The following is a 23,432-nucleotide window of genomic DNA, read 5'->3' on the forward strand; positions in this document are numbered from 1 at the left end:
TCTTACCTTTTTGCCAAAATGTCTTCAAACTGTTCTACTCCTTCCGCTACTTTTTTCAGACATCGATCTATTTCACCTGGCGGAGAAAAAAGAGGAGCAAGAACAAGACAAAAAAAACAAAGAGAACATGATACAACCGATCACAGAAGAGAAGAGTGAATAAAGACACGTTTATATCTGCATTAAAAAAGCAGGAAATCTCAGAGCAGATCTCTATGAAGTAGGGGAGACACTGTGTAGATTAAACCCCAAAATTGGATGATAGATAATTTCAGATTGGGTGAAATTCATCTGATGTGCAGACTGAACAACTGCCTGAACAATCAATGCTCCACAGTCTGTTTCCTCACATTCATGCACATATTAAATATATTAAGAGTCTCTCTGATGGCTCCATTCCTCTTTTCCCTAAAAAAAAATTATAGTATGTGCCTTTTTAAAAAACCATTATCACCGTGCTGTGATTAATTAAAGGGCTGGATAATATGTTTAAAATCATATCCCACAATTTTGATATTTCCTGATTTTCATATATATACAAAAAAAAAATGGGGGACGGTAAAAAAAACTCCAGGAGCCAACAATAGCGTGAGAGTAAGGGTGTAGTTACCAGATTTTCTGCTAGGTAACGTCTTCTACTGCTTGTTGAAACTAAAATTGGGACTTAAAAAGGGAAGAAACTCAGGTAACAGTGACAAAAAGATGATTATAAGGAACGTTTTTTTGTTTTTTTACTGGTCCTCCTTTTGTACATCACCATTATAGGGTTAGTTTATTTTTGCACATAATTTACACACAAGGAAAAAAAGACAGATAATGACAGATAATAAAGCGTCCAACCTACAAAATGTTAAAATTACACAATATAACAGAAAAATATGACCACATAAAAGTGACAACAAACAAATAATTACATTATATATAACATATAATATGACAATTGAATCATATTATTGTTAGATTGAATGAACGATGCAAAAAAAGGTGATATTAGATATAAGTTAAGTATCACTCAGATCAACTGGAGATGCTTTAAGGAAATAAAGGAGGAATATTCAGGAGGTTTTTTTTAAATAAAAACAACCAAACAGACGAGAACAACAAACGGCGGCTTTGACGTTGAAGTTATGCGAACAGACTCCGATCTGAGTCTGACCTTAAAGCGCCTCGATGTTAAGATGCTGCTGCATGCCTGTTATTTTTACCTCCTCTGTAATAAAACATTACAATCTGACAAGAGACTAAGTTGTGCTGCTTGTACTTCATCTTTTACTTCTTCTTCTGCATTCTCCGTGTGTGTGAGTGTGTGTGTGTGTGTGTGTGGTGTGTGTGTGTGTTAACCCTCCTGTTGTCCTCGAGTCAAGGAAGGAAGGAAAGGAGGAAGAAGGAAGGAAAGGAGGGAAGAAGGAAGGAAAGAAAGGAGGGAGGGAGGGAGGGAGGGAGGGAGGGAGGAAGGAAGGGAGGAGGGAGGGAGGGAGGGAGGGAGGAGGGAGGGAGGGAGGGAGGGAGGGAGAAAGGAAAAGAGGAAGGAAGGGAGGAAGAAGGAAGGAAAGGAGGGGTCGACAGGGGAAAGAAGGGAGGAAGGAAAGGAAGGAAGGAAGGAGGGAAGGAAAGGAGGAAGGGAGGAAGGAAGGGGGGAAGGAAGGAAAGGAAGGAAGGGGGGAAGGAAGAAGAAGGAGGGAGGGAGGGAGGGAGGAAGGACAGAAGGAAGGAAGAAAGGGGAATGGAGGAAGGAAGGACAGAAGGAAGGAAGAAAGGGGAATGGAGGAAGGAAAGAAGGAAGGAAAGAAAGAGAGAAGGAGGGAGGGAGGACGGACGACAGGAAGGTTAAAGTCACGTGAAGAGAATCAACACGCCTGAATCCTGAGGTGACAAACGTCAGTTGAAGAATAACATCTAAGTGACTGTGAGGGACGTTTTCTCTGTGTGTCGAGCTTTGCGATGCATTACGATCCGAGTGCTCCCCCCCCCCAACCCTAACCCTTACCCTAACCCCCCCGCCCGTCGCTACACCGTCGTACTGTTTAAAATTTTACGTCAGAGTGTTGAGAACATAAGATCCTGACTTTAAGTGTTTCTGTCTGAGGCCTTAAAACATGCCCTAGTGTCTGTGTGAGTGTTGCAGCATTAGTAACAGACATGTGCACACAACAAAACATGGATGCAAAGTCACACTGTGCATTAAAAAAAACACCCCAAAAAAAGAGGATAATATGGATAAAACCCTCTATAACATTACTGATGCACAGTGCAGAGAGGAAGTGTTTGAGCAGCACATTCAATTTGACATAAAATGATGTGTTTCAGCTTTAATAAAATACAATGAGTGGGTTTAGGTTCATACAGGAAGCAGCTGTGTGGGAGATTAAGGCTTTTCATCAGGGCCCAAAGTTTAAGGGTTAAAATGTAATTGGACACATGAAGTCAAACTAAATCATCATTTTTAACAACAACCAAAAACATTGTGTAATCCTCCAAATACTTGCTGTCTCTACTGTATATGGACCATCGACCGATAAATGGGATGTTTAGTCAAAAATAAAGTACATTGAGTTATCAACTAGTATGTTATGATAGTGTTTGGTTTATGTGTATTAAAACTAATGAATCCTGCAGTTTTAAATCAGTATGATGAAGTTTATGCTCTTTACATAGAAAAATCGATTTTAAAAATACAATGAACTTCAAAAATTACACTCAAAATAGTGTTAAAAGTTTAATTGTTATTGTTTTACATCTAAAAACCTTTTAATAAAATTGCAAAAAATGACGTTTATAAGATAAAAATAAACAAAAAAATTAAGAAGTTAATATAACTCTTTTTTATTATATACTATTTGTTGTGTGTTTCTGGTAGTGACACATTTTGGGAAAAGGAAAAATATAATAAAACTTTCTGAAAATACAACGTGAGGATTAAGTGTACAATTATTAGAAATGTGTACTTTAGATTTTATATAATTTGTACACATTTGGGGAAAAGAAACATTTTTTAAAAAGTTTTTTCCGACTGACTTTGCACCAATTCTATAGAAATTGAAGCGTTGGTTCTGGATAAAACAAAACTAATAGCTACTTAAAAATTATAGAAAAGATTCACTAATCTCTAATATAGAGGAGCACGTTTTGCAAAATGCTTCTGCTGCTTTTGTTCCACATGCCTGGTTTTATCTGCTTTAAATCGTATCAAACTTCATCAAACTGTGAACACACGCGTGCATCTCAAACTCAAAGTAAACAGATGCCTTTAAAACATGTGGCTGTGTTCATTTCTCAGTATTTTAGTAGCTTGTAACTTAATCTCTGTAGTTTGGAGTTTCGTTTTAACAGTTTTTTACTGTTTACTGATCATTCTCAGCTGTATCAAGGTGCTGCTGCTGCAAACTGAACATTTCCTGCTTCTGCATCAGCAAAACAAATCTGTCATTGTGAAGCAGCTGTTGGAAACATGCAAAATAAATTGTCCACATAACAAAAATACAGACTATTCAAGCTCTATTTGGTCAGCAGCAGGGTTTTAAATGATGCAGGGAGAAATAGACGGAGCAGAGAGGCAACAGTGAGCTGAGAGATTTTAAAACCCTTTTAAAAAGGTAAATCTGTGACTTGATTTGACTTTATAATCACGCTGAAACTGCAGCTTTCCAAAATACCTGCAGTGCATTTTGTTGGGAGTTAAAATATATAATCTAAACTCATCACTGAGCCCAAATTTTTAAAATCGATGCAGAAAGAGGGTCAGATAAAACTCAGTGGTTTCCTACAATATTTGATATCATTTTCTTTTTGTTTTGAGATGATTTGTTCGGGTGTGTGTGTGTGTGTGTGTGTGTGTGTGTGTGTGTGTGTGTGTGTGTGTGTGTGTGTGTGTGTGTGTGTGTGTGTGTGCAGAGCTTCAGGACCAGCTGGCAGAAGAGACTCTTATCTTTGTTTTGACTCTTGGCACTGACGGGTTTGGTAACTGGGAGGAGTGGGGAGGGGAGGAGGGAGAGTCGCTGGATTAGAGGAGTTTCTAAAATGTTATGGCTTGCTTTTAAATTTAAACTTCTGCTCTTCATGCATATTATTAGCTGTGTGTCTGTTTTTGCACAATTCAGCATGCAGAGGAGGTCAAACTGCACTATCATATCATAGTATTGAGTCTATTCCTGAATTTTGAGCCAAGTCTTAATTGATGGCATAAAAATCTTGTCTTTTTTTCTTTCTTTCTTTCTTTCTTTCTTTCTTTCTTTCTCTTTCTTTCTTTCTTTCTCTCTCAGTGAACTCTGAAGTATGTTTTTGCACACTTCTGCATGCAACACTTCCAGCGGATGTTTAGTTTTTCCTATTTCAGGCAGGTCTTGGCTGGTTAACGGACTCCACAATATCTGCACTATCATATATTATATTATACTATATTACTGGGTCAATTATTGAATTTGGAGCCAGGTCCTAATACCCCCCCTCTCCCCCTCCCCATGCTTTGGAAAGGTGTCATTTTCTATAGTCGCACACCTAGCATATGGTAAATTTACCCAGCTTTGCTTCTATGTTTGTTCCTCTCCCACCATCCAGATGTTTAATTTAACAGATGTGCAGTCTACAGCTAAAACTTATCTATGAAATAATCTTTTACATGCTTAGAAATTATGACAAAGTTCTGAGCATGTAGAGCGTCACGGGGAGCAGCTTTGTGCAAACCTTTTAAAACATTTGCATTCACTCACTAGGTGGAGAGAAGCAGAGAGAGAGGAGAAATCATTTCGCAGGATAACTCAAGCTTTTCCAGGACATTACAGTCACTTTTTCTCTCATTTTTCATGTTTTCCAGGATGCGTAGGATCCCTGTAATTGATGCCATAAAAAAAGTCTAACTATTTAACCTAACTAACTATCCTCTCTCTCTCTCTCGTGGCAGGATTGTACATCTCTGATCAGACTGATTGGCTACCAGCAGCGTAACGCCAGCAGTTGAGTTCCACTTCAACGCTGCGGGCCTCTGCAGGTTCCTCCCATCCTGCAGCCTAAACTATTCAAATAAAGGAGGACTGGTGTGTGTTCGCTTCACTGCCTGATTTGGTGACAATTCGGCCTGAGGCTCAAATACAGCCTTTTTCTCTCTCTCTCTCTTTGTCTCTCTGTCTCTCTCTCTCTGTCTGTCTCTTTGTCTCTCTCTCTTTGTCTCTCTGTCTCTCTCTCTTTGTCTCTGTCTCTCTCTCTCTGTATTTCTCTCTCTGTCTCTCTCTCTCTTTGTCTCTCTCCCTCTCTCTCACTCTTTCTGTCTGTCTCTCTCTCTCTCTCCCTCTCTCTCACACTCTCTCTGTCTCTCCCTCTCTCTCACACTCTTTCTCTGTCTCTCTCTCTCACACTTACACACACTCTCGGCTAAGTCACTCAATGTTTCTGTTGAAGCTTCAGGAACCAAAAATCTGATTTATTCATTTCTGGAGCCATAAACTAATCTAAAAATCTGGCAGGACGACAGCTCACACAACTCAGTTAACGAGCTACTTGTGAGCACATGTGACTTTTTGTTTACCGGCAGCTTCTGGCTTCTGGTTTTTATAATGCGGAGTGAAAGAAATATATATTTATCATCACTCTATAATAGTAGATGTAAACTTTAGACTACTAAAGAGTGACAGATGAGGAGGAGTTTAGCACAAAGATGCCATCGAGGGACTTTCTAATGACAGAAATATGAAGTGACTGATGCTCGCTGTGCTGTAATCTGTAGTAAAACCTCACTTACCTGGAGCCTGATTAGACACTCGATGGGACAAACATACACACACACACACACACACACACAAACACACACTAACACACACTGAAACATCTCACCTTGAAGTTTCCTTTTATCGGCCATGACTGACGACTAGGATGATGTCTTCATGCCTTCTTTCACTGCAGAAAACAGACACACAAAAATATACACAAGAATGATCAGATTGTTGCGTTTCCATTAAAGTGAATTTAAAGAAATAAGAAAAAGAGAGGTGGAAAGAAGGAAAGGTAGAAGGAATGGAAAGAGAGGATTTTGCTTTCTTCTAGCAGATCTAAAGGTGAGATGAGCTCCAATCGCTTGTCAGCAAGATGTACACATTCATTAAGCTCCAGTGGTAATAAATGGTAATAAATTAATGAAAACATACAAAGTAGAGATTCTTTCATTATGAATCGACTGACGCTGATTAAAATGACAGCTGGTGTTCGTATTCAGCCAAAGATTGAGAGCGAGTTCCTGTTTTTCCAGCAGAGTGACGACTCTTCTCATTACATAATGAGAAGGATCTAACAATTAAACTTTGATTAATATCAAACATCAACATTTTTAACCTGATTAAATAAAGAGTTTTTCACAAGTATCTTCACTTTTTGGAGTAAGTGGCTCGTTAAGTACAATAACTGAATGTGACGGATACATTTCATATATTATTCTGCTCAGTTTGCCACTAAAAACCGTCGTGTTTTTGACTTCTTAACGAATAAAGAATGATTACTTTTACTTGTAAATGTTAAAATCTAAACCTCAAACATTTATTTATTTTTTATGGATTTAAATTGTCCACAATATGCTGAAATAATTTAAATCTGTATAGTGAATATTGTTACTGATTTATTTTAACTAATTGCTATATTAATTAATTGTTTATTATGTTGTGTAGTGAGATGTATAAGATGTATAAAATGAAATGATGACAATAAATAAAGTATTAAAAAACATGAAATTGAAACCTAACAGAGCTGCAACGATTAATCAATTAGTTATCAACTACTAAATAAATCAATTAATTAACAATCATTTGGATTCATTAAGAAAAAGTGTCCAAATCTCAACTGTTATTTAGGTCAGAACGAGACATTTGGGAAACATTTTTCTTCATTTTCTGACATGGACCAAACAACTAATGAATGAATCAAGAAACTTACTGATAATGAAAATAATGTTAGTTTCAGCCCTAAAACCTCATAAAATAATAAATAAAGGATGTGAGTTTGACTTCACTAATAGACTTAAACTGTAACTAAAATAAAAAATCCTCCTTTAAATACTTTAGAATCTTATATTTCTGTGATATTTAAACATTCCGGAACTCTTTTTCCTATGATAAATGTCATAAATATTTCTGTGATATTTTAAAACATTCCGGAACTCTTTTTCCTATGATAAATGTCATAAATATTTCTGTGATATTTAAACATTCCGGAACTCTTTTTCCTATGATAAATGTCATCAATATTTCTGTGATATTTAAACATTCCAGAACTCTTTTTCCTATGATAAATGTCATTAATATTTCTGTGATATTTAAACATTCCGGAACTCTTTTTCCTATGATAAATGTCATAAATATTTCTGTGATATTTAAAACATTCCGGAACTCTTTTTCTGTTGTTAAATGTCATAAATCACCTTTTTTTCTTCTCCTCCATGTATACTACTACTACTACTACTCTCCCTGCAGCCCTTCCTCATCAGCTCGTCCTTTATTCACTTTTTCTTCTGAACACGTCTGAACTTGTTGCCACTTTTCCATTTGAACATTTGTTTATTATTCTGAGTTGATTGTAATTAAATAAAACAGGCTGAACAGGTTTCACTACTTTAAATGGCAGGGATTACGCAATGATCATTAACAAGTGAGGTTTCTGTTTTGTACTCATGTAATTAAACAAATGTCTCTAAATATATCTAATTAAGTCATCGTGATCATAACTACAAATAAATAAAACATGGCCGACGCTTTTAACTGCAGAAAGTCTAGAAATCGACTGATCTGAGTCGAAAAAAAGAGATTTTTTTGGGTATTTACTGAACTATATTTGTAAAGCTGCAACGATTTCAAATTAATCAGAAACAATTTTGATAATCTAATAATCAGTTTGAGATATTTTTGAGCAAAAATGGCAAAAAATTCACTGATTATTATTTTATTTTATAACTCTTAAGACCTGAGTGCTATATTTTCTTCTCTTTCTTGTATCTACGTGGCTGAAATGATGATAAACATGATCGATCCTTGCAGATTAATCAATAACTAAAGTTGCAGCTGTGTATTCCTGCTCAGTGATGTAATTATTGACTCTTTCTTTAATCAGATCCTGGTTTCATGTCCTCGTTTTAATGTAGATTTAGTCAATTATATTTAAGAAAAAGACTTTATACAGCTGCTTATGTTTATTATTAAAGATATGCAGCCTTAGATTATAGATGAATGTGTTTTAGAGGCTGATATTGTTATTAAAAGTATTATATTTAAAGCACAAAGCTAAATGTTTCTCCTCAAAAATACAAAAAGCAGCTTCTGTCATGAGTTCAGATAACAGCAGAGCATCATAATGTCTGATGTGACCCGATTTAAAGATTATAAAAGACTTTATAACACTCTGGAGTTCCTCTATCAGACAGTCTTTACTTTTGCTTTCTGTTATGGACCGTTATCTGATGTAAACATGCGCTTTATTTAACACGGCAGAGACGATGACGCTGCAACACGAAGCGGTTTAAAGTTTCCCTTTGTTGAAATAAACGTGTGAATATAAACTTTTATTAAAAACAAAAAGGGTCAAATCAACATTTCCTGTCAGCGTCTGATCGGACTCACGTTAAACTGTTTGACCCAGAAAACGCATCTAGAGCAGCGGTGGTCAAACATGAGGCCCGGGGGCCAGAAACGGCCCGATGAGGTGTCCAAGCCGGCCCACTTTCCCTTCTTCCTTCCTGTCTTAATTTCCTTCCTTCCTCACTTCCCTCCTTCCTCCACTTCTTCATTCCTTCCCTCTTTCCTTCCTCCCTTCTTGTCTTCTGTTTTTTCTTTCTTTCTTTCTTTCCTTCCTTCCTTCCCTCTCCTTTCTTCCTTCCTTCCCTCTCTCCTTCCTTCCTGTCTTCTTTTCCTTCGTCTTCCTTCCTTCCTCACTTCCCTCTTTTCTTCACTCCTTCCCTCCATTCTTTTCCTTCCTTCCTTCCTTCCGTCTATTCATCCTTCCTTCTTTCCTTCCCTCTATCCATCCTACCTTCCTCACTTCCCTATTTTCTTCCCTTCTTCCTTCCTTTCCTCCCGTCTTCTTTTCCTTCCTTCCTTCCCTCTATCCATCCTTCCCTCTATCCTTCCTTCTATCCTTCCTTCCTACCCTCTATCCTTCCTCCCTTCTTCCTTTTCTTTCCTTCCTTCCTTCCCTGGTTGAGTTTAACTCCTCTGGTGTAGAGTTATGTGACTGAACCAACCTAACAGACATATTTTCAGAGTGAGGTGAAGTCGTCAGTTTGTCCTCTCAGCCAGTTATCAGCTTCGGTCACCGGCCGTTAAACAAAAGCATGTGTGACTTTTAACGAGGACTCAAGAGGAAAAACTCAAGAAGAAATAAAAATGTGTTGAGTCTTCGCTGTGGAGGAGTTTAACTCTTCATTTAACTTCCTGGATGTTTGTTAAATAAACAGACGACTGTGTTTGTTCTACATTCATACATGGCTCACTTATCTACTAAAATGTGCCTTCAATTTGACTAAAATCGTTTTTTTTATCCTCATTTTAATTCAAATTGTTTAATTGATAATTAATTAACTGACACTAAAGATCCTCAACAGACATGTACATAAAAATACTACATTTTTAATAATATTATGTGTCTAATTTTGTTTTTTCTACAAAAAAAAGGTTCAATTATCTCTTTAAAATCCTTAAAATCTTCTCCTTTACTTCATTAAAACTTTAAAAAGTCTATAAATATGTAAATATAATTCATGTTAAAAGTTTAACTCCTGGACACAAGATGTTTCCTCCTTCACTGTAAACGTCAGTCCTCTTATTCATGTGAATGGGGGTCGTGGGTTTTGGCTGTTGGGTTTTTTTTTGGGCCGCAGCGGCAAGAAAGTTAAACCAGAATCGACTTTTAGAGAAATGCAACCTGAATCAGATCAGAGCTGTAAAACTCTGCTGTGATACATTATAGTATATAGAGGTTAATGTGAGCAGGAGAGGACATTTCTCTTTGTTTGATGATGTTAAAAGTTAAATCAGGCTTTGTTGTCGGCTTCACAACTCGTTTTTTAAGAAGTGGAGAGAAAAAAAAAAAGAGCAGCTGTTGTGAATAAAGTATTGAGAGTCAGTGAATCAGATCAATGAAGCATTATGGTCCTAATTGTTTCTCAGCCGTTACGCTCTACAGCATAAATAAAACACACCCACACCTTCGCAAAAACCTGCAGAGGTGCAGCAGCTCCGCTTGATTTGATCTGAACAAGCCTTCCAGTTTCCACTTCACTCTTCTTCTTCTCACCAATCCGGCTCGTAGACTCGTCCTTTAAAACGCAGACGTAAGACGAGAACGGAACGGCACGATAACTACTTCTGTTAGACGATATATTGTCTCAGAAATAATAGTGATAAGCGATATTATTGTCATTTGAAGATCATTTTATACCACTGATATGATGATTATGCAAAGGGAGACAGCCATTATGGTTGGGAGGAGAGTTATTTACCTTTAACTCCATATAAGTGGCACTGTTTGCTTCTGCAGGCTCCACTCTATTCATATATTTGTGCAATGTTTTACCTGACACTATTTTTACTTTACCTGCCTTGTTTCTCTTTTTTATGTTGTATAGTTTGATGATGGGTCGTGATTGATTGTGCCTGATGATGCTGAACGTATGTATGTAGTAGTATGTTTAAATTCACTGTATTATGAATATAGAGACAATAAAGCCATTTTAACTAATCTAATCTGCACAGTGAAGAATGGAGGACAATACTCACTTACAGCCAATGTGACATGAATAGACTGTGTGGCAATACTTAAGTTAAAAAAAAAATCCCATGTATCATACGTTACGTCCATATATAGACGTGATGACGAAGCTGATAATTAAGTAACTGTACGATGACTCAGTAATTATTGTGACAGGTTTAGTAAGAGAAACTTTCATTAATCTGCACAGTGAAGCTCAAACTTACAACTGTAGGAACGAGAAGTGTTTGAAACTTGGAGGATTAAACACTAAAGGAAACAAATATTTAACACTATCTTAAATTAAAGCTTGAGTACGAACACCAATATAACTCTCGTACATAAGGTTACTTTATTTTTTACTACTATATACTAGTGTTAATGCTTATGCATCCTTTTTATTGATGCTCTTTCGATTTTTTGGTGTCCACTTTGCTGCTAATAAAGAAATATCTTATTTTATCTTATATCACCGATGCTGTATGACCTGAAACCACAACAGTAACAGTAAGTAAGTATCGTTCAAGATAATATGAGTATCATCTTTAATATGACGTTATAACGCTACGCACGGCTGAAAGCAAAAGTCGGCTGAATTAGAGAAGTGAAAGAAGACTGTAACAACAGTATTAATAATAATAATAATACAACAAACTTATTTCACCACTTCAACCAGAAGCACCCGGTAAAGTACGAAGAGAGACTGGAGTATTTTTGTGATATTATATTTGTCAAGATTATCACAGAAATACCTTCAAATTATTATTTTGAAGCCTCCACTAAAGCTCAGAGTGACGTAGTGTTGAGTCACATCATCCCATCAAAGTATCATGTTGGTGTTAGCCAGGAAGACGTCAGTGTATTATTATATATGTGCTTTATCTACTATTATTATAAATGTATTGTTTGTGTTATGTATGTAGGGATGTATTAAAAGAAAGTACAAATGGGTGTTATAGGTTAATGCTTCACCTTCTCAGTCAGAAACTGCCTTTTTTTTTTTTTTGGTTTGTCACTGTTTCTGAAATAGATGAAGAAAACAAGGACATGGGATTATTTATTTTAATTTAAGGACTTTGAACTTTTAAATGTGTATTTGAGTTTAAAAATGTCCAAAATAAATGTCAGTAACTTAAAATCTAATGTCTATAAACCTGATGAAGCACTTGAGCTATTAATCTCCGACCATTTAAAGAGAGAGCGTCAAATAAAGGAGAATAAACGAGAAGGAAACAAGCGTTTATATCTTTATAATGACGACGTAAACGGGCAGATTGTAAGAATTGTTTCTAACCAGAATAACATCACATCACATATTTCAGACATAAGTAGTAATAATTACAGAGTGTGACGGACCAGTTTAAACCATTAAAAACCAGTTTAAATAGTTACAGAAATTACCGGACACGAGTAACGATCCATAAAACCAGTCTTGACGACGCCTTTAGTGACCAATGAAGCACGTATCTGTCTCAGTGGAACATTTCATACACTAAAAATCTAAGAAATATGTTTAATTTAAGAGATTTAAGAGAACTTGTACAGCTGGTTTTTCTCCGTCTAGCTCTAGAAAACGCTGCTTTTCTCCGACTAAAGGAAGCAGACGTCTACGAGCCAAACACCAGACCTACTCTACTCACTGTGGGCAGAAATACAGAAGTCTGACTATCTGAAACTACGCTGTTAATATAAAACATATCCTTTTCATTTTGAACACATCACCAGTCTTTATGTGGTATCAGTGTAATCTGTAATATATTAAGATACTGGTAACATTATTATCTTTAAATATAAAACCTATGACATATAGGACTTTAACCCAGTTATACATTTCATACGTCTAAGGTTTTAATGTTTAGTCCAAGGGTGTCAAACATACGGCAAGAGGCCCAGAACCGGCCGGCCAATGGGTCCAATTTGGATCCCGCTAGATAACTATGCAAAGTATGAAAATTAGTGTTCTCGCTTACTTTCGCTTCTGATATTCCTGCGGACGTCCAACTACAGATAACTGACTAAGACTAATTTTGCCTCGGTGGGCTTTGACAGATTATATCAGTATCACCATGGTAACCCCCAAATTAACATATTTTTAAAGCTTTTTTTGTGATGAGCATCAATAAAAACAAAAACTGCGCTGATGTAATATTGTTGAAATTGCACTAATTTCTTTTCTATCAGGCTTTGCATCTGTTTTATAATTAGATGGTTTATTAAAGTAAAGTCAGAATATATTATATATTATGTATTAGGGTTGGTCGATCTTAGGGGTGGGGGAATCAACAGAGGCTCCACGATACGATCTTATCACGATACTTGTGTCACGATACGATATATTGTTGCAATTTTTAAATATATTGCGACATACTGCGATATATTGCAATTAATGACCTTTTTTCACCTGCAAATTATGTCCCTAAAAACAAACTAGACCTAGCTAGTGGACTGAAAAAGGTAATTTTATTTTATTATTCTGGTGCCGAAAACAATAAAAGATCGATACTTGGCTTCTGTGTATCGATACAATATTACCACGCAAAATATATTGATGCTTTCAGAAAATATTTACACAACAAGATTTTTTAATAAATAATCATCAGTAATGTGGATTTAATGATTAAGTGGATAAAAGACAGATAATAGTACAGTAGTAGTCTGTTAAGCTCAGAAATGTAAATATTTAATATAATACAGCCTATAAAAGCAGGAAAAGACATTTATTCCTTATCATTATATCACAATATTCAAAATCTAAGATGATATCTATAAAATATCACGATATCGATGTAATATTGATTATAATATAGATTTATTGTCCAGCCCTATTATGTAAAGGTTATGCAATGGTTTCACAGGTCCGGCCCACTTTATATCAAATTATGCTGCATGTGGCCTTTAAATTCAGATTAATCTAACACCCCTGCTTTCTTTTAGACATTTTTATATTTAGTATTTCCTTGAATAAGCGTAATTTTTTCATTTTAAACTATATTTTCCCCCATTTCAGCTGATAAATAAACTTATATAACAGTGTGCATTAAAAGCCTCTAACCTGCATGCTCTGGTTTAACAAATGCATCACATTACTTACTAAAAAAAATGAACTAAAACTAGGTTAAATTTAGCTTTAATTTGACTTTTGCAAACAGGTGCAGAAAGGCCTCGTCCTGTCCCCAACACATGCACACTGACCTGCAGAGTTTGGGGCACTTTTACTCTTGTTTTTTTGTTTTTTTAAGCTCATTTTAAATATTAAACTTGACTAAACAACCAAGGACCGAGGGGGATAAACATGATGCAACCCTGTGAGATGTTTATAAACAATGAGGAGGCATCATTAGTGCCAATAGGAGCACCAACATCCAAAACAAACTCCAAACTTACCCTCGGAAGCTGTGCAGGAAAAGTTTCTCCTTTTTAAAAGAGAGAAACACATCTGATATAAGTTGCTTTGAGTGCACCGACCTGCAGCTTCTCAACCGGCTGCGATATTTGATGTTGCAGAGACAGAGAGACACACACAATTTGGAAAGAGGCAGAGAGAGAGAGAGAAAGAAGAGAGAGGAGGTGGTGGAGGGAAAAGCACATTAATTTAGCACATTTTTTTACCTCCGTGGTTGATTTACCTGGATTTTTCCCGAGGTATGATTTCTTCCCTCGGTCGACACAGTCCGGTAATTCTTCTACGAGTCAGTATAAACGCTGTTTTTTCCAAAATTAAAAAAAATTGTCAATTCTTCTCGCTAAACAATCAGTCCGCACATCCAAGATGGCTACCAGGAACACCTCCTCCTCCGATGCCCTGTTGGACAGGAATCCCGCCCACCTCGCTTCCTGATTGGTCCACTCAAGCAGCTCCTGCACTCCTATTGGTTGATTTTAGCTGCCAATCAAGACAGGCTGGTTTTACTACTTCCAGCATAACTCCTGCTGTGATTGGACAGTTTGCAGAGGTGAAAGGGTAAATTGAATTTTTGGTTTATGACCCTCGCCATAGACAAACCACCACCTCTGCAGGCCGCAAGGTGTTCTGGGAAATGTAGTTCAACCTCTGCTTTGAACAGTGTGGCTATAGTTTAATAAATATGGTCATATTTATGTGACATTCTTTTTACATAAAGATAAAGATGACTTTATTGTCATCACACAGAACATCCAACAAATTCAGGTGCGCTCAAGACCAGACTCGTATATCCAAATAATAAATAAATAAAAATAGTTAAGAATAAATAAATGCATCCATTAATCAGTCATATACTCTCATCTACACAGCAAACAGACCATATACACTATGGAAGCGTATCTGCACCTTTATTCAAATGGAAATGCATTCTGCAAAATGGCAATTCAATGTGCAAAGTGGCAATCTTTATTTTATATTCCAAAATCTACATGAACTAATGAATACATTTTCAAATAAGAGATAAATGATCTCCCTTATAAATAATGTCAGTATGCATGAAAAACAGCTGAACTTAGATTTTGGTGCTTAATGGGAACACTTAAAGTCAAAGTCTATTTATATACCACATTTAAAAACAACCTCAATTCACCAAAGTGCTGTTCAAGCTGAAGACACAAGATAAAATAAAAATAGTTACATTACTTATTGCATTTTAAATGAGGTAACTGATAATCTGTCACATATTACATTTCCAAAGCTTCCCAACTCTGATGGTGTTACATAGGAAGAAGTGAAATTTGCAGCTTCTGTCCCTTTTTAGACTTTTAAATTCAAGTTAAAACATCCCAACCAGAAAAATTAATGAAATAAATTTGGGATTAAAACAATCTAACAGATAAATCAGACTATGTACATGTTTATATCCTTGTTGTTAAAGCCATTGTTTCACTTGTGTGTTGAACATTTTTTAAATTAGGATGTTTAAGGCCAGGCAAGTTTATTTCTATCGTACATTTCAACTATAAAGTGATTTACATAAAATTGAATGGGCATCAAGGCAAAATTTAAAAATAACACATTATACAAACACTTGAGAAAATAGAATTAGCTCAAATAGAATAAGAGATTTACAAAAGAAGTGCAGTTTAAGATATGAATCAAAAGTCTCAAATTTGATTCAATAACAGGCAAACAGAAAAGTCTTCAGCCTTCTTTTAAAAGAACTCAGACTTGCAGTTTTCTGGGAGTTTGTTCCTGATGTGTGGAGCATAAAAACTGAACGTTGTCTCTCTATGTTTAGTTTTGACTGTGGAGACAGAAAGCAGACCTGTCCCAGATGACCGGAGACGTCTGGATGGTTCACAACGTAGCAGAAGATCAGGAAGATCATTTTAACCCTAAACTATTCAATGCTTTATAAACCAACAGTCGTAATTTAAACCAATTATTCCACAAGCAGGAAGCCAGCGTCTATCTACTTGTTAGGATCCCCAATTGTCTGAGCCCTAATGCACAACTAGTCTTCTCGGCGTCCACATTTAAAAACATACATTAAACATTGCAGTCAATACAGTTAGCAAAAATAAAACACATATTAAAGAATAAGGTACAGGTCTGAATGCTATAGAGCCTTACAGTGAGAGGATCTGGTGGCTCTGTTATGCTGAGTAGAGCATTTTGGTGACGTGCCTTGGGTCCACTTGTCCTTTTAGAGGGAAGGTTCACTGCAAATCAATACAAACTTGCTCTGAGTGGTCACCTTTATCCTATGATGACACATTTCTAACCTGATGGGAGTGGACTCTTTCAGGTTGACAATGCGCCCATCGAAATGGCACAATGGGTAACTGAATGGTTTGATGAGTATGAAAATGAAGTGAATCATATGCTACGGCCTTCACAGTCAGATCTCAACCCAATTGAACAGCTATAGGAGAGTTTGCATTGACATATGAAACAGTATTCTCCACTACTGTCATCAAAACACCAAATTAAGAAGGATGATGTTCATATGTCTCCAGTATCAGACACTTGTAGAATCAATACCAAGGAGCAATGAAGCTGTTCTGGAGGCATGTGGTGGCGAAACACTTTACTAAGATACTTTATGTTGGGTTTTCCTTTAATTTGTCTCTTGTCTGTAGATTAATACACTTAAATAAAACAATAAGTATCATAACAAACCTGTAAGGATTAAGTTGATTCACCTGCACTACCAGAAGACATCATGGTCATTATATGTCATATTTAATATGTGGAAAACAAAATAAAGTATTGTAACATTTTAGACTATAAAGTATACAATTATGAATACAAAAGTACCATTTATATACATTCATATAATGCATTTTCTTCAGGATTAACTTAATGTGCAGATATAAGTGAGATACTGGAACATGATCAGAAACTTTTAAATTCACCCGACACACAATGAAAATAAAACCAAAGGCTGTAAATGATTTGGTGTTATTCAAATAATTAATATTCTCAGTGGTGAAAAGTGACTCATTTACTCACATACTGTATGTTTATTGAAGTATTTCCATATAATAATACTTTATACTTCTACTCCAAGACTCTGGTGTGACCTTTAAATTATTCTTCTGCCATGATGGTAAAACCAGGCGTCTACTATTGACACTGATAGCAATTAGAGCGCTGTAGGTGTGAAGTAACCCTGCTCCTCATGTAGTAGATGTGTGAGCTCATTTTAAATGTTCCCAAACAAAATGAGGATGTTTGACATATTAGAGGCACAAACCACCAATGAAGACAAACTACTAGACTGACATAAAGAGAGACAAATATATGCATTATATCCTGCAGCCCCGAAGAGTCCATAAGTGAACTAAAACAGTCTGACTCACCTTTGTCTTATTTCCAGAATGAAGCTTGTGACAGAAATATAAAGCTCTTTAAAACCTCACAGTGAAAGCTTCACACAGTAATTGCTGAATGTTGAGAAACACTTCTAATCACCACAGATGTGTGAGATTATTTAGTGAGTCAGGTATCTGTGCAGACATGATGATGGATGTATTAAAAGGAGAAAAGGGCCTAACAGCCTCCATAAGTACAAGGTTGATATTTATGTTGTGAAACTGGATGAATGTGCAGAGTTTGACACATGAAGTGGAAAAAACACATCAGACAATAATTATTATTAGTAGTATGTTTTTATGTCTTGAAACATGTGTGGAAGAGATGTTTAATTTCTCCAGATGTGGCCAGAGTCCTATATTATAACAACTATTTGATAAACTGATAGAGAGTCAGGTGACATCAGGTGGTTTCCCATCAGCAGCTCAGATGAAGATATATAGTTTGTCCAGAGGGGGGCGCTGTTACACCTCTGACATCTCTGTACAGATCAACTCAGGTATCAATCAGCAGTGAGTCACAAACACTAATAAACAGCCGATTACATTAATTATATAAAAGATCTAATATTTAGCCTCTTTCTTGGTTTGTGTTAACATGAAACAAAGGTGAAGAAGTGAGTTTTTCTTAATAAAAGTATATTCTATAACGTTTTATGCTTCAAAAAGTAAAAGTGAGGATAGAAACAGAGGATAAATCGTCCCAGCAGCAAAATGAAAAACAGCATCAGGTGTCCAAACATCAACAGAGGTGTTCAGTTTCTCTTTGGTGGAGCAGTTTTCAGCGTACACAGTTTCACATTAGTTCAGAAGCTTCTAGCTTGTAGGACACAGCTGAGCTGAGCTGATGGTAGTGATGAAGAAACTGCCTCGTCTTCCTCATGTTGTGGTTTTATTTCTTTGGTTGCTGAAGAAGAATAACACATTACTGCAGCCCCGAGTGCTGATCTGTAGCTGACAGTGACCTCTGACCTCCCAGAAAGTCAACACATCTCTGCACTTTATATTACATTAACCTGCAAAACATTATACATGTTATATTACAAGTATTATTATATTGTTATAATGTGACTTCCATGCACTAACAAAGCTAACAAACCCCAAATAAAGCTTTATATGCCTCTCTATCCTGTATAATTTGGGTAAAAACAAGCAAATGTTACTTTCACTTTCATTCATAACCTGTTTAGATCAGTTTAACCCAGATTTAAGTGACGTTGGTCTCATACTAAATTCTCATTGGCTCAGATGGAGGCTGAAAGCAGGGCTCGTGCCAGTCCTACCCTCAGATCAGCGGTGTGGCACACAGGAGGAGCAGTCTGTTTGTCTCTGGATAAAAAACACTTCTGTCGACAATAAAGTTGTAGATTCTGCAGTTCAGAATGAAGATCTTGGTTGTTCTGGTCCTCCTGGGTCTACACAGCGCAGCAGCAGGTGAGTTAATGTAGTTTGTTTGTTTTTAGTCGGTTGATGGTTTAATAAAAAGCTTTATAGCCTACCTGTAGACATGGTGATACGAATTTAAGGTTTCAGATGTTGAGTTCCCTGACTTCCTTGTAGATTATAGAAATGTTTAAAAAGTCACAAACTCATTATGTGAAAGTTCTTTAGTTTAACATAATAATTAGCCTTTAGCTTTAGCTTTAAATCCAGTCTGTACAACGCGTTGATTAATGTCTAATTTTTGGGTCATCTATCAGTTTTTTTGGCCAAATTTCCTTTGATTATGAAATGGGGCTAATAAAACATGTATTTTTCTTCTTTACTGTTTTAAAATCAAGGCCATTATTTGATGTTATATTTTATTAGGACCTTTTAAATTGACTCGGTCCGAGTGCAGTTTGGACAAAATGGCAGCGCATACATAGTCCAACACACACTCAGATAAATAAAGAAAACAGTGAAAATATAACTAAAATACAACAAAAAACATTTTAAGCTACACTTTAATGCAGTTGTAGCTACTTTCATTTATTAACGTTTAGGTTGTTCATGACGTCATGTTTCTATTAAATTTTGTCCCAAACAACAATAATTAAAATCACATCCTCAGTCAGTGTAACTATTAATTAGTGATATTAGTCATTATTACTTATTATTATATAAATGATATAAATGTGTTAACAAACACTTTTCAGTCTGAAAGACGTCACTACATTTCATCTGAAGTGTTTATAATTAACATCTACAGACTGCTGAAGGTTTTTATTAGTAACCAACATGAGTCAGCAGATGGCGCTGTTTTCATAGATATTGATGCTGAAGACAAACAACTTCCTGCTCTGATGGCACAATATTTAATATCATTCACTAATGATTGTAAACTAAATATTTAGTTTAAATTCACCAAATATCACAGATCTCATGTTCAAAATGATTTAATACTGAGTTTTGTAACTTTTGTGATGTTACAACATTATGTCTTAATCTGTAATTTGGTGATCAAACAGTTAATAAAGTGATTTTTTTTTAAAAAGCAAATTGTAAAAGTCTATTGTTTCTCTTAAAATGCTGTGACAGAAACTGTTTTTTAGTTTGTTTTGTTTTCTGGAACTTTTATAATCAGGACTAAAAGTGAATAATGATCAGTTCATGTTGGATATTACAGTTTATAGAAATCTGCTTTTAATCCAGTATAAACTGATAGGCTACTAATAGTAACATCAGAGAATGAGTACATGGAAGTAAAAATGTCACTGAAGAGAACTTAAACAATGTAGAAGATTTAGTTTAACTGAAAAATATTTGTTATCAAAGATTTTTAAAGTGAAACATAAATATAATACTTCAGTTTACATAAATTAAGATTTATGAAAGTGAGATAGGGTCAGTTTGCGATTATGCTAAATTAAACTTTCCTGCAAACAATTACCAAAATCAACAAGATTACTAGAAGATTATAAACTATAAAGTCCATGAAATTAACAGATGTGATTTGTCATCAGAGCAGGAAGTGATTAAATATGACTCTTAATTGGTAGTTTTGTCAAATTCATGTTTTTCCCAATTTATATAGTTTTACTGATTAAATAACAAATAAAACATCACAATTATTATCACAGTTTTTGAGAAAAGCTGCAAAATAATAATCACAAACTAACTGAGTGAAATGATGGAGGGACTGATGTATAGTTAGTCACAGGTTTGTGGTTTCACATTTCAAACTAAAACAATAATGAGCAGCAGACGCTACTAATGATGCATCCTGAAGAATAAACGTCTCCACTAACTTGAAACTAAACTGGAGTTTAATTCACACTGAAAATAAATCCAGCAGGAGAAAAAGAAAACAAAAATACATCTATCAATGAAAGTCAGACATGTGACTGATCTGATGTGTCAATAAGTGACTGCTTTAATATTTTTTTTCAGAATAAAATAAGTTTAAAATACACATATAAAATATATTTTATTTGATGTAAACGTTATTTATAAAACTGAAATGATGACATGAACTTTTTCTTACAGTGATTCACTCTATGAACAATATCTACACTGCGTCCTCTCAAGTCCCAAACTTCCCAGAGTTTGTGGTTGTTGGAATGGTTGATGATGTTCAGACTGATCACTATGACAGCAACACCAGGAGACTAGAACCCACTCTGAACTGGGTAAAGAGATTCGAAGAAGATGATCCACAGTTCTGGGAGAGGAACACTGAGATCCTTAGGGGTATCCAGCAGCTCTTCACAGCCGACATTGAAACTGTAAAGCATCGTTTCAACCAAACTGGAGGTTTGTTAATGTTTCACTGTTTACTGATAAAATGTTGTTTATGCTTTCACCCTGTTTTTTGTATATTTGTAAACAAATATGAACACACACACACACACACAGGTTAGACAAAAAACCCCAATATGAATGTTTTACAAACATTTTTAAATTTTTCTCTATTTTCTGACATTTTGTAAATTAAATGTTTAACTGATGAATCAAAAAAGTAATCAATAGACAACATTTCACTATAAAAGTCTGCTTCAGTGATAAACATGTCAAATAAACAGGACTAGTAGTTTCAGTTCATATACAGTCTAATGGTGTTAGGAAGGCCAGTCTCTTATTTATATATTATTTTGAGGCAGTTATTATTTGTACAACATGGTGTTATGATGACCAATTATTTTTACACAACATCTCAGACATTGCTAAGGAGTAACTTAAAAGTAATGTAACTAATAATATAATTGATTACTTTCGACTGCGAGTAATTAAGTAAAGTATTTTTAAAAAATAACGAGTAATGTGTAATACATTACAGTTTTTGAGTAATGACTCCAACACTGATGACAGCTGACTGAGCTGAGATCTCACTCTGGTTTACTGCAGTCTGTGTCTCTGTCTCTCTCTCAGGTGCCCATGTTCTCCAGGTGATGTACGGCTGTGAATGGGACGATGAGACTGGAGAGATTAATGGATTCACTCAGATTGGTTATGATGGAGAAGACTTCATAGTATTTGACCTGAAGACAGAGACATGGATCGCTCCAAAACAACAAGCTGTCATCACCAAACAGAAGTGGGAGAGGGCTGGTGAAGGAGAACGCTGGAAGAACTACTTCAACCAGAGGTGCCTTGACGGCCTGAAGAAGTATGTGAACTATGGGAGGAGCTCTCTGATGAGAACAGGTAGAATCACATGACCTGATGTAGTTTCATGAACACAACAATGTTAATATGCCTCCTCTGTTTCTAACTTACAGTAACATTACAATAAATATGAACCAACACACAGAGACCTGCTGAGTCTCAGTTTACAAACATTTCTCTTTCATTTTCTCTCTCACCTCTCTTCACCTCTCTGTCTCCCTCCTGCTTTACCACTTTTTCTCTCTGTCATTCTTTCCACATCTATACCACTTTTTGTATCCATTTTCTGTCTCACTGTCCTCCTCTGTTTCTAATTTAGTTGTTTACTCCTCAACTCTGTTCATCTGTCTTTCTTCTCCTCTGTCCATCCCTCCTTTTCTCAACCACACTTCAATAAGGTTTATTTGCATGTCATATATACTGTATATAAAAGTGTTACTAATGCATTTAAATACATTACATCAAAGAGGAATGATTATATTAATATATTATCTCTCATTCCTCAGCTCTCTTTATCTGTCTTTCTTCTCCTCTGTCCCTTTTTTCAACCACACAATTATCTTTATTTGCATGTCATATATACTATATATCAAACAGGAATGATGATAATAATAGACATTAAATAATAATTAAGGAACTATAAACTGTCTTTGTCTTTACTCTCCAGAGCTTCCCTCAGTGTCTCTCCTCCAGAAGACTCCCTCCTCTCCAGTCAGCTGCTTCGCTACAGGTTTCTACCCTGACAGAGCCGAGATATTCTGGAGGAAAGATGGAGATCAGCTTCATGAGAACGTGGAACCTGGAGAGATCCTCCCCAACCATGATGGATCCTTCCAGATGAATGTTGACCTGAACCTTTCATCAGTCACACCTGAAGACTGGAGGAGGTACGAATGTGTGTTTCAGCTCTCTGGTGTGAAGGACGACATCATCACCAAACTGGATAAAATTCAGACAAACTGGGGCAAGACTGGTGATGGAAGAGATGGAGGTGAGAAACATGTTTAGTTTACTTTCATCTTATTTATATTTTGTGAATTAGTGATGGATGGTGTTTCTTTGTTTCCTTCAGTTGTTTCTTTTTTATTTGTCTGTTTTTTTTAAGTCATCTAGATTTTATTTGTCTCTTTAGCAGTGTTGGGGAACGTTACTTTTAAAAGTAACTAATTACATTACAAAGTTACTTCTATTAAAAAGTAACTAGTAACATTACAGCATTACCTTCTGAGAAAAGTAACTGGTTAAAGTACTTTTGCATTACCAAAAATGAAAACCCCCCTTTGTGATTCCTCATGTTGTTTTAGTCCAGACCTCCTTTAAATATAATAACTGTACCATCATCACACGGC

General features: G+C 35.8%; 2 protein-coding genes and 1 long non-coding RNA gene across 3 annotated transcripts in view; 2 read left to right on the top strand and 1 right to left on the bottom strand.

The window, feature by feature from the left end:
* The window catches only part of LOC133996494 (major histocompatibility complex class I-related gene protein-like), a 636,344-nt gene that overhangs the window by 544,556 nt on the left and 68,356 nt on the right, over positions 1-23,432 (top strand). The gene's annotated exons all lie outside the window — the stretch shown is intronic.
* Positions 10-14,472, bottom strand: LOC133996519 (uncharacterized). Its single transcript, XR_009927222.1, has 3 exons — positions 14,340-14,472; positions 5,824-5,886; positions 10-76 (listed from the first exon to the last, which is right to left on the bottom strand). It is a non-coding gene; the product is annotated as an uncharacterized LOC133996519 (long non-coding RNA).
* LOC133996509 (class I histocompatibility antigen, F10 alpha chain-like) lies at positions 18,824-22,151 on the top strand. Its single transcript, XM_062436098.1, has 3 exons — positions 18,824-18,930; positions 20,965-21,231; positions 21,847-22,151. The coding sequence occupies exons 1-3, from the start codon at positions 18,879-18,881 to the stop codon at positions 22,134-22,136; spliced, it is 609 nt and encodes a 202-aa protein (XP_062292082.1). The 5' UTR covers positions 18,824-18,878; the 3' UTR covers positions 22,137-22,151.

This window comes from Scomber scombrus, chromosome 16, assembly GCF_963691925.1.
Source record: "Scomber scombrus chromosome 16, fScoSco1.1, whole genome shotgun sequence".
Taxonomy (NCBI): Eukaryota; Metazoa; Chordata; class Actinopteri; order Scombriformes; family Scombridae; genus Scomber; species Scomber scombrus.